This window comes from Mandrillus leucophaeus, unplaced genomic scaffold, assembly GCF_000951045.1.
Source record: "Mandrillus leucophaeus isolate KB7577 unplaced genomic scaffold, Mleu.le_1.0 Scaffold666, whole genome shotgun sequence".
Lineage (NCBI taxonomy): Eukaryota > Metazoa > Chordata > Mammalia > Primates > Cercopithecidae > Mandrillus > Mandrillus leucophaeus.
In genome coordinates, this window is record NW_012107208.1 from 971,365 (window position 1) to 990,988 (window position 19,624).

Consider the following 19,624-nt stretch of genomic DNA (forward strand, 5'->3'; position numbering starts at 1 on the left):
CTTCCTTCCTTCCTTCCTTCCTTCCTTCCTTTCTTTCTTTCTTTCTTTCTTTCTTTCTTTCTTTCTTTCTTTCTTTCTTTCTTTCTTTCTTTCTTTCTCTCTCTCTCTCTCTCTCTTTCTTTCTTTCTTTCTTTCTTTCTTTCTCTCTCTCTCTCTCTCTCTCTCTTTCTTTCTTTCTTTCCTTGTCTCACTCTGTCACCCAGGCTGGAGTGCAGTGGCACCTTCTCGGCTCACTGCAGCCTCCGCCTCCCGGGTTCATGCCATTGTCCTGCTTCAGCCTGCCGCGCAGCTGGGACGACAGGCGCCTGCCACCATGCCCGGCTAATTTTTTGTACTTTTAGTAGAGACGGCGTTTCACCATGTTAGCCAGGATGGTCTCAATCTCCTGACCTCGTGATCTGCCCGCCTCGGCCTCCCAAAGTGCTGGGATTACAGGCGTGAGTCACTGCGCCCAGACCATCATTTTCTACTTTTTTGTAACTTGGCTGTACCAAATGTACTTGTGACCTCCCCAGGCAGCTCCTTTTCCAAATACCTGTAGTTACCCTCTTCCCTGCCTTCATGGTGCCTTTTCTGTTAGACTTTGTTCTTTTCTAGAGGCACATCATGTTTTGGACATCAGTCTAAGGAACCCACCATCAGGTTTAGCCACATTGACCAAATTGACCAGTTGCTTTAGGTATGTTTTTCAAAAAATATAAGAACTTTCTGCCCTCAAGAGAATCACTTTTATCCTCTGTTGCCCAATAAGTTATTAAAGACTAAGAAATTATATAAATAGTATATAGTATCTTTATGGAATTATGTGATACATTAACTTGAGGCTCTGAACAAGTCCAGCAGAATAGAAACCAGTTTAACTTTTTTCCAGAAATTTCTTATTATGAAATTTTTCAAAGAATTGTACAGTCAACACTCATATACCAACCAACTAGACTCCACAATTAATGTTTTTGCTATATTTGCTTTATTCCAGTATATCCAACTATTTATCCCTCTCTCCATCTATCAATCCCTTTTGATTTTTGATGCATTTCAAAGTAAGTCACAGACATCATGACATTTCATCCCTAATTATCTTAGCACATCTATCCCTAAACAGCTTTGTTTAAATCAGCATTTCCTTATCATATATGAACACAAAAATCACATATTTTTATTCACATCTATCGATGACACCCAAATTTTAAGCTCCACAGGGCAGACTTTGGGCTAGATGCTTTGGGGTCATAAAGATACTACCTCTGTAATGAAATCTCAGCTTTAGGACATTGCCACCCTGTCTCATTTAGGTTGATCACAGACTGGAAGCGGCCTAATTTAATCACCTTATTTTATGGATGGGGGAAGTGAGTCCCAGAAAGGTGAGGAGTCTTGTCTGAGGTTATGCAGCCAGGAGGTGGCCTTTTGGGCATACAGCTTTTTCTACTGAAGGGCAAAGTTCTGCCTTCTTCTTGACCAGGTGGTGTTTTCATTTGGTTCTGGTCCTTGCACACTGCTGACTCCTTTGGTCTTTGTTTCACAGGTTCGTGTCGGGGCAGGCTTACTAGGCTCCTAGAAGATGGAAGCAGGGCCAGCCTTTGGCATCACTGAATGACTCCTTTGTAATTTTATTTCTTCCAATCACTGATTACCTCACATCCAGATTTCTTTTCTTTGGTAACTCCCACATTTTGTCCTCTTTTTCTAGATTTCCTAATCTATCTTCTCCTTTTTGGTGAAAGGGGATGTTTTCCTGGAGAGGTAGTCAACATACTCTATAGCAGACCTCTAACCCTCTTCATGACATTTGTAACACCTATCACAGAATGGGATCTAGGGAGGGGGTGACCCAAAGCAGAAATGGTAGCTCTCCAGTTTTATATTCTTCCTTAAAGATGTTTGTGATTCTAAACATTGTGTTGGTAATCCGTAGGAGGGCTACTATCATAGCAGTGAAATATTTCATCCTCAGATCCCCATCAAAGAAATGATCATGGCATTTTAGAATAACTGAGGGAGTACAATTGCTTAAGGAAATGGATACCCCATTTACCTCAATGTGATTATTACACATTGTATGCCTGTGTCAGAATATTTCATGTGCCCCATAAATATATCCACCTACCATGTACGCATAAAAATTAAAAATAAAAAAGGAAATGATCATGGCATCACATAATTATCTTCTATACTTAAAAAAACAATTTTCTTGAAAGAGTGTATGTTTATTTATTTCATACACACTTCCTCTAATTCCCAGAAGGATTTGAGGCAGGTAAATTAAAAGTTTAGTTTTATTGAACAGTTTTTATAATGAATAATGTAACACACAAACCCGAGAAAGACAAAGCTGTAATTTCTGTGTTTGATTCCTTTATTCATGGGAGACTATGTTGAGGTAAAGCAAAAACAAATTTTGTCTACCACGATTACAATACATAAAAGACAGTCAACGCCTTTCAAACAACAAAGGGTAGAGACAAAAGCTTGGTTATTAAACAAGACTCATTATGATTGCTGACATTTTAGAAAATGCAATCATTTGCATATAAAGTGTGATGAAGAGACAATTTTTATGGTTTTAGACATATTCTGAAAGACCTTGGAAGGCAATCTCATTCTAGTATCTCAAAGCGGCTGCATCTGGAGAAAGGTTTCTATGGCAACTTATGAACGCTTGATGTTTTTTATCTTTTTCAAGAGCATAAATCATCCCACAGCCTGAGGCTTCAGTAAAGGTCTCCATTATTTTACAAGCTATTGCCATTTGTTTTTATGTTATATATTTTGATTGTCTTAGAGGAAACAGAGCAAAGGTTACCATGTTTCCAAGAAGGCTTGCAGTCTATTTTTTTGTTTTCATTTTGGGTGACAAGACGTGAATAACATCATCTTAAACATTGCTTCTCAATGATCAAAATGATGGTACACATTGCAATATTTGGTTTATGTCATGTGTTGTTTAGATTTTCCCCAAAATTGTGACTGGTGCATTTTCAGGAAGAGAAGCCAGTTTGAACTTAAGGAGGAGGAACTGTTTGGCCAAAACACCCCCTAATATGTAGTTCAGTGGGGCTGCCCTGGAGAATGCTGCATTGTTCCACATGCCTGCAAATATTCCTCTAATGATATAGTCCCAAGGCTTTGGACATTGATAGACTCCAACATACTCTTTCCAAGAAAGTTAATTTAAAAATTCTGATTTTAAAACCCTGCATGTTTCAAGAATTTTGTTTTAGCAACATGGATCTCTGTATGTTATAGGAGGTAATAAGGCTGAGGCAACACACGTTAGGACACAGAAACAGAACCAGGTTTCAGACCTAGCTCTGCCATTGCTAGCCGTATAGCTGTGAGCAAGCCCTTGAATCTCTCCGAACCTCCTTTTACTAATCCGCAAAATAGGAGTAACGATGCCAGACTCACGGCATTATTGTTAAGGATTGAATGTGTGTGAGTGCTGGAAACTGTGCAATGCTGTACAAATGTAAGGTGGTAATTATTATTGGCTGGCTGTCTTTCTTTCCCTTTGAAAAAGTCAAAAGTTTATGTTACCATTTCTGGATGACCAGAGGAAATCAGTTTCAGTATGTCTTAAGTATTTTAGTTTCTCATACTGTATTTAAAATATTTTACTTATGCAGACACTGATCACTACAGCCATTTATTTATTTATTGACTCAGTAATCAAATGTCATCTCTGTAGAAAGGTTTTAAATAAATTCATTCTACAAACATGTAAGTGCCAACCATGTTCTAGAATTGAGGAGACAAAGAATAGACAATTAAATTCTTATTGTTCAGGAAATAAAAGTTTTATGAGCTTCAAGGCCACAGCATAAGCTGTTCAGGTGGTGCCCTGCCCAAGGGCATTTGGCTGATGAAGTGGAAGGGGTGTGTAACGCAGCCCCCCACTCTGCCAGCCAAGCCATTTGCATGCACCTTGTGAGCCGCATTCGCCTGAAGGAAGGACATGTTTTGGAAATTTACTAGCCACGAGTGTGTGCCTTCTTGCAATTTACACAAAGGCATGCGTGAATGCGCTAGCAGTGGCCCTGATGCTTGTATGATCTGTGATGTTAAAGGGAAGATTTGCAGTGTTTCACTGTGAAGTCGTGCTTGTTATCTGGAGTCAGGTTGCCTGAATTTGAATACTGGCTCTGCTACTTGCTAGCTGTGTGACCCTTGTACACATTACTTGGCCTCTCTATGCTTCATTTTCTTTATCTGCCTGCCTCATAGTTATTGGGAGGATAAATAAGTTCTTAAAACACTTAGAATAGCGGCTGGCACACAGTCAATGCTCAAAACGTTAGCTGTTTTCAGTGATGGCTTTACTGTTCAGGGTTTCCTTGCTACTCTGTGTTGAAAAGTTCAACAATTAACATCTAAATTCTACCTACAAAAACCACTTTTATGAATTTGATGTCAAATTGGTGATATTTATCTCCTTACCTCAGACCTTTTTGTGTGTGTTTGTGTCAAATAACTAGAAAGCATTCTCTTCAGACAAATCAAAGAATTCCAGTTATGTGATCAGAAGGTGACTTGGTGGTTTTTAGAATTTTCTCATAAAACCATTGCTTTGTCAGAGTGATAGAGGTGATGAGGGATGTTTGCATATTCTTGGTTTTTATAATCCCAGCACTTTGAGAGGCCGAGGCGGGCAGATCACCTGAGGTCAGGTGTTCGAGACCAGGCTGGCCAACATGGTGAAACTCCATCTCTGCAAAAAGTACAAAAATTAGCAGGGCGTGGTAGTGCTTGCATGTAATCCCAGCTACTTGAGGAGGCTGAGGCAGGAGAATCACTTGAACTCAGGAGGCAGAGGTTGCAGTGAGCTGAGATTGTGCCATTGCACTCCAGCCTGGGTGACAGAGTGAGACTTCGTCTCAACAAAACAAAAACAAACAAACAAACACGAGAACAACAACAGGAAAAAAAATCCCAAAGGAATGCCTATATAGTTTACCAGGATTACAATAGGGATTCTTTGAGGTATAGTGAATTTCATTGTCACTTTTGGTTAACGTGATTCCGTCTCTCTCTTTTCATAACTTTAAACTGTGAAAGAGTTCTTATGTAGTGTTTTCAAGACTATTAACTTTGCATTTTAATTTTTAAAAATGTTTTGTTAAATATCAAAGTTTGATATGAAGAGTGTGAAACAGATTGACAAAGCCAAGCATGAGGCAGGTGGTGATTTTGATTTTATCCTTCCCTTTGCATTCTGGCTCCCCTAACTGCCCTTAAGACACTGTAGAGAGGGCACTTGTGTGTTGCCGCCACTGTGTATTTCCCAGTCTCCTACAGCATCTAACTTGGGCCATTTTCCTTGGCAAAAAACTAAAAGTGCAGAATGCTAATCATGTTGCACATCACTGATTTTTAAGTATTTAAAATAATTTGGGTGTCTACTCGTAATTGAGATTGTTGTCATTTTACGAAAACTTTTCCAAGTAAACTTCTCAGAAGAGAGATGCAATATTTGTATAATTTCATAATATTAAATATTAGTCTACCATTATTTGTGTGTGCTGTGCTATGATTATTCATCCAAGGGCCTGTCATGGGGACGTAGGGACTGCTTCTGAAAGTGCCAAATTACCATTTGTTTGTGAGACTATAATTGATACCGCATGTTAAATTCAAGTGTCATTAGGTTTTTAAAAAGATGAAGTGATGATAAGCTTGCTCCTAAATTGTTTGCAAAGGTTAAATATCTGTGAGAAAAGCTGGTATTTAAGATTCTTATATTTAGTCAAATAGCAGAATGTTTTAAGACACTGTATATCAATCAGCGTATATGTAGAGTTACTGTGTTTTTAATTTTTTCTTTTTTGTCCAAGGGTAGTGGTTAAGAGTTCAGGTTTCGGGTTGAACTCTGACTCCGCCACTTACTAATTGTGTAACCTACAGTTAAGTCACTGAATGTCTCTAAGCTGCCATTTTTTTCTTTTTAAAATGAGGATAATAATATTCCTCAGCATTGTGGTAAGGATCAGTTGAGCTTTTTGTGTAAAGCGCTTCACACAGACCAAAGTACTTCATGCGTTATGATGGTGGCTGTTATTACTGTGGGTATTTTAATTTTTTTTTTTTTTTGAGACAGAGTCTCGCTCTGTCACCCAGGCTGGAGTGCAGTGGCATGGTCTCAGCTCACTGCAACCTCCGCCTCCCAGATTCAAGTAATTGTCCCTTCCTCAGTCTACCGAGTAGTTGGGATTACAGGCGCCTGCCACCATGCCTGGGTAATTTTCGTATTTTTAGTAGAGACGGGGTTTCCCCATGTTGGCCAGGCTGGTCTTAAACTCCTGACCACAGGTGATCCGCCTGCCTCGGCCTCCCAAAGTGCTGATTACAGGCTTGAGTCACCGTGCCTGGCCGGTATTTTCATTTTTAACAAACAAATTGTTACTTGCATTTTTATCAGGAGATTATTGCATAAATGTTTAAATAGTGGCAATTACATTGTCTAATGTTTTTAGGGCAAATGTATTTCTGCTACTGTATCTTTTTTTTGCAATAATATTGCACTTGAAAATTTCCATACTTCCCAGAGGATATATCATCTCTCATATTTTTGTTTCTATGGCAAAATGTGTTAAAAGTTCCAAACAACCAACATAGGAAAGAACTCTTGGGAAATAACTGTCTTGTAAGTGAGGGATGCTCTGTAGAGTTAATTGTCCTTGAGCAATCAAATCATTAGTCCTTTTATCATTCATCATTGAGGGAGGCTTTTGAGCTACCTCTTCTAGACAATCTTAATCACCTCTTGACCAGTCTCCAGCTCAGTTTCCTATGTACCCTAACCTTCTAAATTGCAGTGACTTCCCTAAGCCACTGATATTTGGACCAATTTTTTTTTTTCAGATCAATTTCTGTCAGTTGATTTCCAAAAAGCCTCTTGACTACCCCCTATGAACATTAGTGATCTAAATTGTAAGTTATTTCCAGCAACACATTTTTGTGTTGCCTTTTTTAAAGATATTTTTGTAATTTTCTATTTATAATTGTTTAAGGTACATGAGCATAGAGAGCTCTGTTCAATGATTTGATAAGCCCTTTATTTGTTTTAATAACTGTTCATATTTAGCATCTGATATTATTGGGTAAATGCATTTACTAAAAGACAGTACCTTTTGTGGAATACAAAATGGTTAGTGTATACAAGTGACATTGTATTTCCTTCTGAACCCTTTTGTTTAAGCCTCAGCATGCTCAAGCGGTTTATCTCAATTCAGTGATAACAGCTGTTGCTATGACTGCATGTTATTTCATTTGTTGAACTGATGCTTGATGAGAAAAATGTCATTGTATTGTTTGTAATTTTGAATTTAAATAGAAGTGGGTTTTTTTTCCTTATGGAGGTAAAATTAGGAAATTGGGGTTATAAATCCTGTGCCCTGTATTCCTAAATCAGGGTTGTGCAATGCTTGTGTACACTGCACGGGGTTCATGGGCTTTGGAACTGTTACCCCATCAGCAACTGGAAGCATTGGCTCTGCCCCCAGTGACAGGGATGGGAAGATGGATTAACTCAAATAATGAAATGTCAAATCAGCCTTTCTAAAAAATGAGAATTCCTCCTTTAAGATCACTGATAGACGGTGACTGAAGCGTTGGCTTTTCATTATGGTTTTTAATGTAGGCTCATATTTTATGTTATATGGATTCTTATAAACCACAACATACAGGTGTGTCTTAAAAACAAGTTGATCCAAAAAAGTGAGAAATATCTTTTGAAGTGTAGTTTCTCCCTGTAGCAAAAGTTGGAAGATGCCATCAATGAAGAGGATGGCCATGGGGGTCCGGGGAAGACAATGTTGTATAATGGCTGTGAATACAGATGCTGCAGTTAAACTGACTTTGTCACCTACTCCTTATGCGACCTTGGACATCTCTTTGGACTTGGATTTTCTTGGCCGTAAAATGGGAATGTCAACAGTACTTATCCCATGGGGTTGTAGAAGTTCATTGAATTAATTTATTAAAACAGAACCCAATATGACTATTAGCTATTTTATAGGAATCTTTTTAATTTTGCAGTAGTGGAGTCTAAAAGGCACAGAACTATTATTTTTGAAAGACAAGATAGAAGCAGTTTTATTTATGTTGTAAGGCACAAGAGCATCTTGGCATGGCCTTAATATTTGGTCTCATAAAGCAAATGAGTAAGGTAATTGGAACTGAGCACATTCAGCCCACTCGTCATGGGAAGAGCACCAGGTTTCTGTTCTCTGAGAAAACTTGCTAAATTCTGTAAGAGTGCTTTGTAAAAAATACAGTATTTTAAGAGCTTTGAGGTCAAAAACTACATCCAGAATGGATTAGTACCCCAAACTTTATACATGTACTCCACGCTATGCTTTGTCCTTTGTCAAAACGTATTGAACTCTGCATTAATGGATGTATCAGTCAGGGTTCTCCAGAAAGACAGAACCAACAGGATACATGGAAGAATACATTTACTGGGGGAATTGGCTCCCACCATCACAGAGGTAGAGGAGCCCCATGATAGCTGACTGCGAGCTGGAACATGGGAGAAGCTTTCTTGGTCTGGAAGCCTCAGAACCAGGGACGCTAATGGTGCAACTCCCAGTCACAGTCCAAAAGCCCAAGACCCCCCTAGAGGTCACTGGTGCAAGTCTCAGAGTCCAAAACCCGGAGTCTGATGTCCAAAGGCAGGAGGAGAACAAGCATCCCGCTCCGGAAGGGAGAATGAGGGCAGAGAGAGAGAGAGTCCCCTCTTCTTTCACCTGTTTGTCCCAGCAGAGACCCAGCTGATTGGATTGGATGGGGCCCACCCACATTGAGAGCCCGTTTTCCTCTCCCAGTCTGCCGACTCCCATGCCAGTTTCTTCTGGAAACACCCTCACAGGGACACCCAAAAACAATGCTTCGCCTGCCGTCTAGATATCCCACAATCCAGTCAAGTTGACGCTTAAAATTAACCATCATAGTGGGTAAAGTTTATTGCATGTACATTTACCTCAGTAAAGCTGTGGGTTTTTTTTAAGAGCTAAATTCGTGGTGGTGAGAATGTAATAGGCATTCACTAAGTATTTTTGACTAAATTAATAGTTAAATTAGTCATGAATGGAATTATTTCATTCTGCAGTGATGGATCACATCAGGAAATCAAGATGCACAAGGGGTCGAATTTTATGTCCTTGATTTTGAAACTTTACGTCAACTTCTAAAAGTCCAACTTTAATAGTAAATCCCAGTTCCTGGCACATGCTTTGAAGGCCCACTGTCCCTCAGTTTACCGGTTTTTCATATTTACCCTGAGAATGAAGTCAGTGACTGGACTTGGTCCTGTGTCTGTGACTCATATATTTCTCTTGAGCATGGCCTTGTGTTCTCATTTATATTATCAGACATGCAATTTAGACATTAAAATAGACATTTTGATATAGTGACAGAGGATGTGTTTAAGATTTGAGAAATTTACCAAAAAATGAAATCCCTTTTGTTGTTTCCAGAAACATCAGACTCTGGGCCTCTATTGACAAACCGTATCCACTTGTAAGTTGAATGTAACAATAGGTTGTGTACTTGAGCCAGCATGGACTTTTCTCATTGACTGTTAGCATGAGGAGCTTGTCTGGCATCCTTGTAAAATATTTGATCCTGATGTCTTACTGTCTTTTCTCCCAGGTATGGCAGCAGCCAAACTTCTGCATGACTCTGGACTGAATGTGGTTGTTCTGGAAGCCCGGGACCGTGTGGGAGGCAGGACTTACACTCTTAGGGTAAGGCATTAAGAATTTGGTGGACAAATATGGGACTGAAGTTGAGTTTGGGGCTTCATTTTTGGTTTTTCCCCAAAAAATCTTCAATTTCATTTGACTCTGAGAGGGTGAAAATAACTCTGAAACATTCTTTACAGCCTCTCTCCCAGTTTGCCTTCCTTTCAATTCTTCTGTTCCTTTTTGTCTTGTTATCTCTTGATATTTGGCCTCATAGAGTTAGGATTAAGAGGGAAATGGGCAGATATGTGTGTTCCTCTCTCTCTCTCTTTCTCTCTCTCTCTCTCTGTGTGTGTGTGTGTGTGTGTGAGAAATAGGAAGAAAAATAACATAATTATTTGTACTTTCCACTCCTAACTTCAAGGCTTCCTTTACACCAACACAATCTTTCCAATCATACAAACTAAACTTTTTTGGAGAGATTTTCTCCCATTTTTAAATTTACGTTTCAAATTTTATTTTATTTTTAATTGACAAGTCATACTTGTATTACATTTATGGAGTACAATGTGATGTTTTCACCATATGTATACAATGTGGAGTGATTAAATCAAGCTAATTAACATATTCAGCACCTCACTTTCTTGACATTTTTTGTGGTGGTACATTTGAAATTTACTGTTTGTTATTTTGAAATATACAATACATTATTATTACTACAGTTACTGTACAATGGATTTCAAAACTTATTCTTCCTGTCTAGCTAAAATTTTGTATCTTGAACCAGCAGCTCCTCATTCCCTCAGTTCTCACCCCCCAGCCCCTGATAATCTTCATTTTGCTCTCTACTTCTATGAATTCAACGTGTTTTAGATTCCACTTATAAGTCTTTCTGTGCCTGGCTTATTTTACTTAGCATAATGTCCTCCAAATTCATCCATGTTGTCCCAAATGACATTTCTTTCTTTTTAAAGGCTGAATAGTGTTCCATTGTGTGTATATACCATGTCTTCCTCATCCATTTATCCACTGACAACACTTAGGTTGATTTCATATCATGGCTACTGTAGATAATGCTGCAATGAACATGGGTGTGCAGATATCTCTTCAGCATATTGATTTCAATTCTTTTGGATATATTCCCAAAAATAGGATTGCTGAGTTATACGGTAGTTCTATTTTTAGTTTTCTGAGGAACCTCCATACTGTTTTCTGTAATAGCTGTACTGATTTACATTCCCACCAACAGTGTACAAGGGTTCCTTTTCTCTTCATCCTTGACAACACTGGTTATTTTTCATCTTTTTGATAAAAGCCATTTTAACAGGTGTGAGGTGATATCTCATTTTGGTTTTAATTTGTATTTCCCTAATGATTAGTGGTACTGAACTTTATCCATGAACCTGTTGGCCATTTGCATGGCCATTTCATTCTTAAAAGAAGTGTCTGTTCAGTTTCTTTGCCCATTTTTAAAAATTCTGGTTATTTGTCTCTTGCTATTGAGTTGTTTAAGTTTCTTATATAATTTGGATATCAACCTCTTATCAGATGTATGGCTTGCAAATATATTTTCGCACTCTGTGGGTTGTCAGTTTATTTTATTAATTGTTCTTTTGCTGTGCAGGAGCTTTGTGGTTTGAAGCAATTCCATTTGTCTGTTTTTGCTTTTTTCCCTGATCTTTCAGGGCCATATCCAAAAAATCATTTCCCTGACTAGTGTCATGGAGCTTTCCGCTTGTTTTCTTCAAGTAATTTTGCAGTTTCAGGTCTTATGTTTAAGTCTTTAATCTATTTAGAGTTGATTATTTGTGTATGGTGTTTGTATATGGTATAAGATAAGGGCCTATTTTTATTCTTCTGCATGTAGATAGCCAGTTTTTCCTGTACCATTTATTGAATAGACTGTCCTTTCCCCATTGTGTGTTCTTGGAATCTTCATCAAAACTCAATTGATTGTAAATGCGTGGGTTTATTTTTGAGCTTTCTATCCTGTTCTATTGGTTGGTGAGTCTGTTTTTATGCCAGTACCATACTGTTTTGATTAAAATTGCTTCATAATATATTTTGAAGTTGGGTAATATAATGCCTTCACCTTTATTCTTTTTGTTTAAGATTGTTTTGGCTATTTGTAGTCTTCTATAATTCCATATGAATTTAAGGATTGTTTTTTCTGTTTCTGTGAAAAATAACATTGGCATTTTGATGGGGATTGCACTGAATCTATGGATCTCTTTGGGTAGTATGGACATTTTACATTATTAATTCTCCCAATCCATGAACATGGATATGTTTTTATTTATTCACATAAACTAAACTTTTACCTGCCTAATTTTCCTTCTTGTTTTTGCTTCAGTTAATTTTTATATTTTTTAAAGAATTATTTACCAATTTATAAATACTCTTATTTTAATTGCTAGTTAGTTGTTTCAATTCTGACACTGTTGCCTAAAATTAATGATTTTCTATTTAAACACAAAGTCAAGCAAAGCAAGTTTCTCTGCAAGGAAATGCCCTACTTCCATACATTCAAGATATGAATAATAGACATAGATGCTACAGAGTATTTTCATTTCCAGAGAGATAAGACATATACAATTCTGACTCACAGTTCTTCTTTTGGAAGGATTCATCAATGATATATATCTGGTGCTTTGTACTCATTCTTTTTTGTAAAATTATACTTTAAGTTCTGGGATACATGTGCAGGGGTGGGATCTGCTGAGCTAGATCACTTGGTCCCCTGGCTTCAGCCCCCTTTCCAGGGGAGTGAACGGTTCTGTCCCACTGGTGTTCCAGGCACCACTTGGATATGAAAAAACAAACAAACAAACAAACAAACAAAAACTCCTGCAGCTGGCTCAGCGTCTGCCAAAATGGCCGTGGAGGCTTGTGTTTGAAACCCAGGGCCCTGGTGGCATAGGACCGAGGGAATCTCCTGGTCTGCGGGTTGTAAAGACCATGAGAAAAGCATAGTATCTGGGCCTTAGTGCACTGTTCCTCATGACACAGTCCCTCACAGCTTCCCTTGGCTAGGGGAGGAAGTTCCCCAACCCCTTGCACTTTCCAGGTGAGGCAACACCCCACCCTGCTTAGGCTCACCCTCCATGGGCTGCACCCACTGTCTAACCAGTCCCAACGAGGTGAGCCAGGTACCTCAGTTGGAAATGCAGAAATCACCTGCCTTCTGCATTGATCTCACTGGGAGCTGCAGACCGGAGCTCTTCCTTTTCGACCATCTTGCTAGCCCTTTGTACTCATTCTTTACTTTGAGTCATCTCCTTTGTAATTGAATTTGTCCTCAAAACAAATATCTACTGAGTACCTACTATGAGTCAGGCACAGTAATCCCCCCAGAATGGCCTTGCTCCACAGACTTTACAGTCTCCCAGGGGGACACTGACTGTTATAATTGCCTAATTATAGCTTTTCAAGGAAAATGCTACAATGAGGGTGAGTGACAGCTTGGAGTGGTGCCATAGGAGGCATAAGAGGGCACCTTACCAGTCTTGAGAGCCGGAGGCTCGGATAAGCCTGAAAGCCTTATCTGTTATTGACCATGACATATACCCCCTAACCTAGTTATTTGTGATTTCACACAGGCCTCCAAACTTGGTCTAGCCCTTCTTGTCTACTGGCCATTGTTTTTGCCATTCTGTGTTCCTCAAATATCTCTTTTTGCCTTCGTTGTATGGCAAAATCTTCACGTACTTCTGGGATATTATCCCTTCCCACTCCAATCGAAAGCTACTTGCCTTTCTTCTGTGTTAACACCACTTACCTGTTCCACACAAGGACAATTATTATATGTTGCGGTACAGGTTTTTGCCTATGTACATCTTATCTCCCTCAGTTCTTGAAATCTTCATATTCCTTGAAAAATACAGCATATAAGAGTGCCTTTTACATAAAGAAGCTGGTTTAGTACAATTAGGTGCTGAATTTTTAAAAACATCTTTCTCTCATTTATTTGAGAAAATTTATTGGACAACTGCTATAGGTGTTTGGAATACTTTAGTGAGTAAAACAAAGATGCCTTGTGAAAATTGCATTTTTGAGGGGTAAGTGAGTGGGAAGCTAGACAAAAAATAAGCAAATAAACAAAAACAGAAAAGAAGGACCATTTCTAGTGCTTCTAACTAGTAAGAACCTGGTTTTTCTTAGACATACTCAGAAATAGGAAACGTTTCTACTCATTTTATTGTTCAAAGGTCGCCCCTCAGTCATTGGAAATGAAGCCAATTCAAAACTATGTAAATATACTATAAAACATAAAAGCAATTTCAAAGTCCAAATTATGATCAAATATTCCCTAGTGCTATTTTCAAATGTCTGGATTAACAAATCACATAAGAAGTGATCGTTTTCTTTCTTGCTTTTTCTCTAGCGTTGGTCCCCTCAACGTTTACCTGAAGTACTGAGTAAAGAGATTCATCAACAATTCACAGCTCACAAATTCAAAACACTAAAAACCAAACCACGTTATAGTATATTGAAAATGATGAGGTTTAGAAGCTCTTGCCTATTCAGCATTCAATCAATTTTGCTTTAAATTAAAGATTGATTTAATAACTAAGTCATGTGAATGAAGTAGAGTTAAGAACAAAATCTAGTTTTTCATAGATATACCTTAAGTTGTATCTATAACTTGTGAAATGTCGATTTGCTTATTTCAGGACTGTCTTTTGCTATTTTATACATGTTTTACAAATTTTTTTTTATTTTTTCCTATGGGGAAAACAGAACCAAAAGGTTAAATATGTGGACCTTGGAGGATCCTATGTTGGACCAACCCAGAATCGTATCTTGAGATTAGCCAAGGAATTAGGATTGGAGACCTACAAAGTGAATGAGGTTGAGCGTCTGATCCACCATGTAAAGGTAAGATCAGGCCAGACTTTGAAGGATTTGAAAACTTCTCTATGATGTTTCCTTATATAAATTCCAGATCATTCTTTCAGAGAATCTTCTATATCTCTGGACAATGCAAATGTATTTTATAATGGCATTTCAGCCACTCTGAGATTCATTTGCTATTACAAAGGGGAATTAGGTGGAAATTCTAAACCTATTTAGAAAGGTTATTGATGAAGTGGTATTGTCCATGTGGTAAAATGTTTAACAAAACCCATAGAGAACAAACATTTGTGCTTTATTTATTAAATATCCATTTAAATACCTGGAACTCTTTTATATTATACAAAAACCTGTGCAAAGTTTTTAAAATGCTGCCCTAGACTGCACATGGTAAAGAGTATTTGCAATATGCCTAATGAAATATTCTTACGTTTTATCATTGTGGCCTATATATCAGCTAAAGTTATTCTTCTTTGGAGATTGACATCAAAGTGGTTCAAGTCCCAGATCCTGTCTTTTGCAAGGAAGTTTCATTGTTCTCCCCGAGATTTCTGTGAATTTACTGGGTTTCTCATTCCTATGATCATTCGTGGCTCATGGTTCTGGCTTCCATGATACCTATGTTCATTCACATCTCATGGCCTGTGACTCTTTTCTTCTCTTTGCTTATGCCAACCTGGGTTCACACTCACCTCTTTGTCCTGATTTTTCTCAGACCACCATAAGCTGTGTGAAAAGCAAACTTGACTGAAGTTTTGAGCAATGGAGTTGGGGTGGGGAGGCTCTTAAATTTGTAGAAATACAAACAGATTAGAACTGAATGTTGGACATTCATTCTAATAACCTCTTAGATCAAAGCATCCCCTGAGGATTTCTCACTGGTCACATTTCTCTGCAGATTCCAGTCTCCTACCATGCTGCTGGTCCTCAGACTCTCTTCACATCTCCCTGCTCCTCTGTTTTTCCAGCATCCTCATCTTGGTCCACAAAGTCACTCATGTTCTCTTGACAATCAAACAATCACCTAATCTGGGCCCCATCCAGGAGTCCCATGGAAGAACTGGCAGAGGTTTTCAATTTCAGTCTTTCCTCTCTCATCTTCACTTGCTCCTGTAGGTGGAAGTAAGCAGCGTAGGAACTTATTCCTCACTGGTAGAAAACACCCCCTTATAAGACAGAAGAAACTAGCAACAGTCAATTTTGATTTATATAACAATTTTGACATCTTTATATTATTTGTGAGTGATAATATCGAGACAAATAACTGACCATAAATCATGAAACATTTAATAAAATGGGAACTAAGCAGCTACTTAATTTGGTATAATGTGGGTAAAAGTTTTCCTTAATTTATAAATAAATGTTTGGGTTGACCTTCAAATTTTATTTTATATTGGCCGGGCGCAGTGGCTCACGCCTGTAATCCCTGCACTTTGGGAGGCCGAGGCGGGCGGATCGCCTGAGGTCAGGAGTTCCAGACCAGCCTGGCCATCATGGTAAAACCCCGTCTCTACTAAAAATACCAAATTTTATATTATAAGCCTTTCCACCTTCCTTCCCTATGTGTCTAGGAGAAAAAGAGACACATGAATTAGAAATGAAAATCTACCATGGTGATAATGTGATTTGTTGAATTCAATCAACAGTTCTTAACACCCTTTGTTGAGTTCTTTGTTTTTTTAAATATAGGTTTTCTTGACCAATTTCTTATGTCTTATTCTACCTGTAAGGCTTGCGGAGATTGACTTCTCAGAACACTAGGATCTTTAAATTTCTCCAGTCAAAGGAGATGACCAGAGATTATATTCACTTGCCTGTCTTTGTGTGTACAGAGATTATTGTCAGCTCAGAGCTATGTCCAGGATGCTTTGTTTTGTCCTGACATTAAGTCCCTTGTCTGAAAGAAATTGCTGAGTCATCAATTCCAGGAATGATGTTACACTTGAATGATATTTCACAGTGATGGCCAAATGTGTTGCTTTTTCACTATTTCCATTACTCTATGTGCAGTTAGGAAAATACAAGTAATTAAGCCATAGTCCGTCCTTAATACAGGGTAAATGCATATGCCAATAATGCTCTTTATACTTAAAATATGTCTTACTGCTTTTTAATTATAACAGAAGTAAAGCATGTTTATTGTAAAAATATGGTTAGAAAATATAGATAAACAAGAACAATTAACAAACCCCTTTATAATATTATCTTGAGAAGATCATTCTAAAATACTCTCTTGGTTCGTAGATTTTCATATTCCTGTATTGCTATTTTCTGACCTCTGCTGGAGGAAATGGGAAATATCAATGCATTTTAAGAAATCGTATGCACATGCATATGTGTGTATGTTTTATGTAGTAACTTACTCTCAAATTAATTATCACTAATGAGACAAATTGAAAAAATAATGATGCTGTGAAACAAAGGTTTTTGCAGTCTTGACAAAGGTGCCAATTTGGCCTCCTCGTGATCAGTCATATGCAGTGAAGAGCTACATGATAATACATAATGACGAAGACCTTATAGCTAAGAAGTCCTCCTCAAACTAAGTACTTGTTCTCTACCATCTCCACTTCCATGTCTTTGTCTACGTCATTTTTCTCATTTTTGAGCTGTAAAAAGCATCTCGGATGGCTACATTCATTTCTGGAATTATTAACAAGAACCTTGACATTCTTTCTCCTACTATGTACTAGAGAATGCAGTTGAGAAATTTGTCTCCTGTGTCATGGAAAGCAGTGCTTTGGGAATTTGAACATTGTCCTCTGTTACCTATTTTAATAACTACTGTCCCCGAGTGCAAACTATAGTTCATGTAAATAGATAGTGTATTTAGTCTTTGTTTTTTTTTCTTTTTTTCAGCGAATCTGCATGTATTTCTTAATCTGAATCCTGAGAGTATCAAGTATGCTACTTGCCATATTGTCAGATCCTATCAAAGGGATCTGCTTTTAAAAATTTTTATGTGGCTGATAATGGAAATAGAGTTTTATGTGCAACTTTAGCAACATTAAGCTAAGGAACTTGGATATAGTGGTTGATATTGAAATGAATGAAGTGGAACTACCCAGAAAAGGGGAAGGGTACAGCAGCTCATGGTGGGCTAACTACCCAAATGAAAGAGTGTCTTTCCTCAAGAGAGGATGACTCCCAGTATCACCAGTTCTGTCGCAGTTGTCATAGAAATGTTCTTCTGATAGAGGAAATGTGTTCATGCCGCCTCCATAATAGGCATCTTTAAACCCCTAGTGTGCTGTGATGAACAGGCTTCTGTCTCAATCTGATCTGTCAGACGTGTTTGTATCTACTGAGTGGCATTCATTTTTAATGCTCTGTAGATCTGTTATATGTTGTTAAAGTAGGGTTTTCCAAAGACAACTTCATGAATAAAAGATGTGATACCAAACTATACTGGGATTTAATTATCAGTGAGAAAGGGATCGCTTCAGCTCAAATCTATATAATTTAGAAGGTGTTTTCCTTACTTCTAAAGTCAGTGATGCAGCTGTTAGTACTTTACAATTATTGTTAAACATCTACTGAGATTTTTGATCCATTTTACAAATAGGCATGCTAATTTCCACTGGTATCGTTTGGAAGGCAGCTGTTTAGATGTCTTGGAAGTAACTTGAAAAAATTGTTTTCTTTTAAGGAATATTTCATAATTAAAAAGAAAAAGATAAAAACAAAAACTTCTTAAGGAATCCTGCTATATTTTGACTTATGTTTCTTTCTCTTTCATTGTGTGTTTACATGTGCACGCATGTGTGGTTGTTTTTGTTCTTTTGGGTTCTTTGAAGAAGTTGGAGAAAATTCTAAGGTTTGGTACAATGTAGACAAATAAAATTTCTCTGTCTCAGAAGCTTTCATCCATCTGAAATTTGAAACTAAAGTCTGGTAAAAGCACCCATGCAACTGCTCTGGGACTGAAGGTTGAACTGTTAAGAGTTTTGCCAATTTATAAAGATGTAGTGTGACTTAAAATTAAGAGCCCAACTTCATACTGATATTCATTTCCAAACTTCAGCTATCTGGAGAAGCTGAGCAAAAGGACATTTTGGTCTTAACCTACTTCCTAGTAGGCAGAAAAAAAGCTTATTGCCAAAGTCCTTTTTGTGTTGCATATGGTCAGCCTTCAATGCTAAAGACATGTGAATGAGGATTCATCTCTCAAATATGTTGTCTACTTGTTGCTGCCATAGCTGCTGTTGCTCAAACAGCCTCACGGAGGAGGACGCATTTGGCACAACCCCTCAGTCTTGCTGACAACTCCGAAATCCAGTTGAAAATATGATACACAAAAAGCACACAAAGGCAGAGAGGTGAAACTGTAGCTATCTATCTGCAATGCCATTTCAGTTAATCTCTGTCTGAATAGCCTCTCAGTACTAAGGAACAGCAACAGGATTAAAGTAGAAATATTGAGACATAAAATATGCAAATGATAATTGCATTTAGCAAATGGAAATCGTCCTGTAGTGTAAGGTCTTGGCATCTCCTGGAGATCAACAGGCCAGAAGTACCCAGTCTTCTCTAGGTCCTCAATATTCCCGTCTTCACACCCCTATCCCTGATCCTATTAATCCAGGGGAGCCTGGATCAAACTCCAGAATACACTTGCTTCTCTCATGAAGATAGAAGTTTCCAAGAACAGGTTAGACCAACTCTTGTTTTTATTCAGGAACAGTTGCCCATTTTACATGAACTTCACACTTACCACATTGAGCTTACCGGCTCTGTGAGTTTGCCCTTTCTGAAGTGGGCTCAATGAACCTTTTCTGTCACTTCCACCCACACTGCATTTCATTTCTTATTTGTTTGAAACAAATATGTCTTATTATGGAAAACTTTTTTCAAGGAAAAAATGTGGAGAATAGTAATTTTCTCTCTAGTAAGTGAAACACATTTGTCTAGTGATCATTCTAAAGCTTATGCTGTTATTCTGGAAACCAAAGTGCTCATTTGTATTCTTTAGAGAATACAGGCAGATCTTTGGCATGTAATAATTTGCTGAAAATTATGCCTTTGATGGCTGGATTTGGAGCAATATTTAGGGTATGAGATGAATTCATTTTCCGCCTCCAAGGTTTCCA

The 19,624-nt window shown here is 38.0% G+C and overlaps 1 protein-coding gene across 2 annotated transcripts in view; it reads left to right on the forward strand.

Moving 5' to 3' along the window:
- Positions 1-19,624, forward strand: part of MAOB (monoamine oxidase B) — a 130,854-nt gene that overhangs the window by 30,525 nt on the left and 80,705 nt on the right. Inside the window, exons 2-4 of one of the 2 annotated variants that reach the window (XM_012001605.1) lie at positions 9,474-9,516; positions 9,649-9,743; positions 14,421-14,558. In XM_012001605.1, the coding sequence (XP_011856995.1) occupies positions 9,651-9,743; positions 14,421-14,558 (231 nt within the window). In that variant the 5' untranslated portion in view covers positions 9,474-9,516; positions 9,649-9,650. The remainder of the gene's footprint in view (positions 1-9,473; positions 9,517-9,648; positions 9,744-14,420; positions 14,559-19,624) is intronic. The other variant, XM_012001604.1, reaches the window with a different exon arrangement.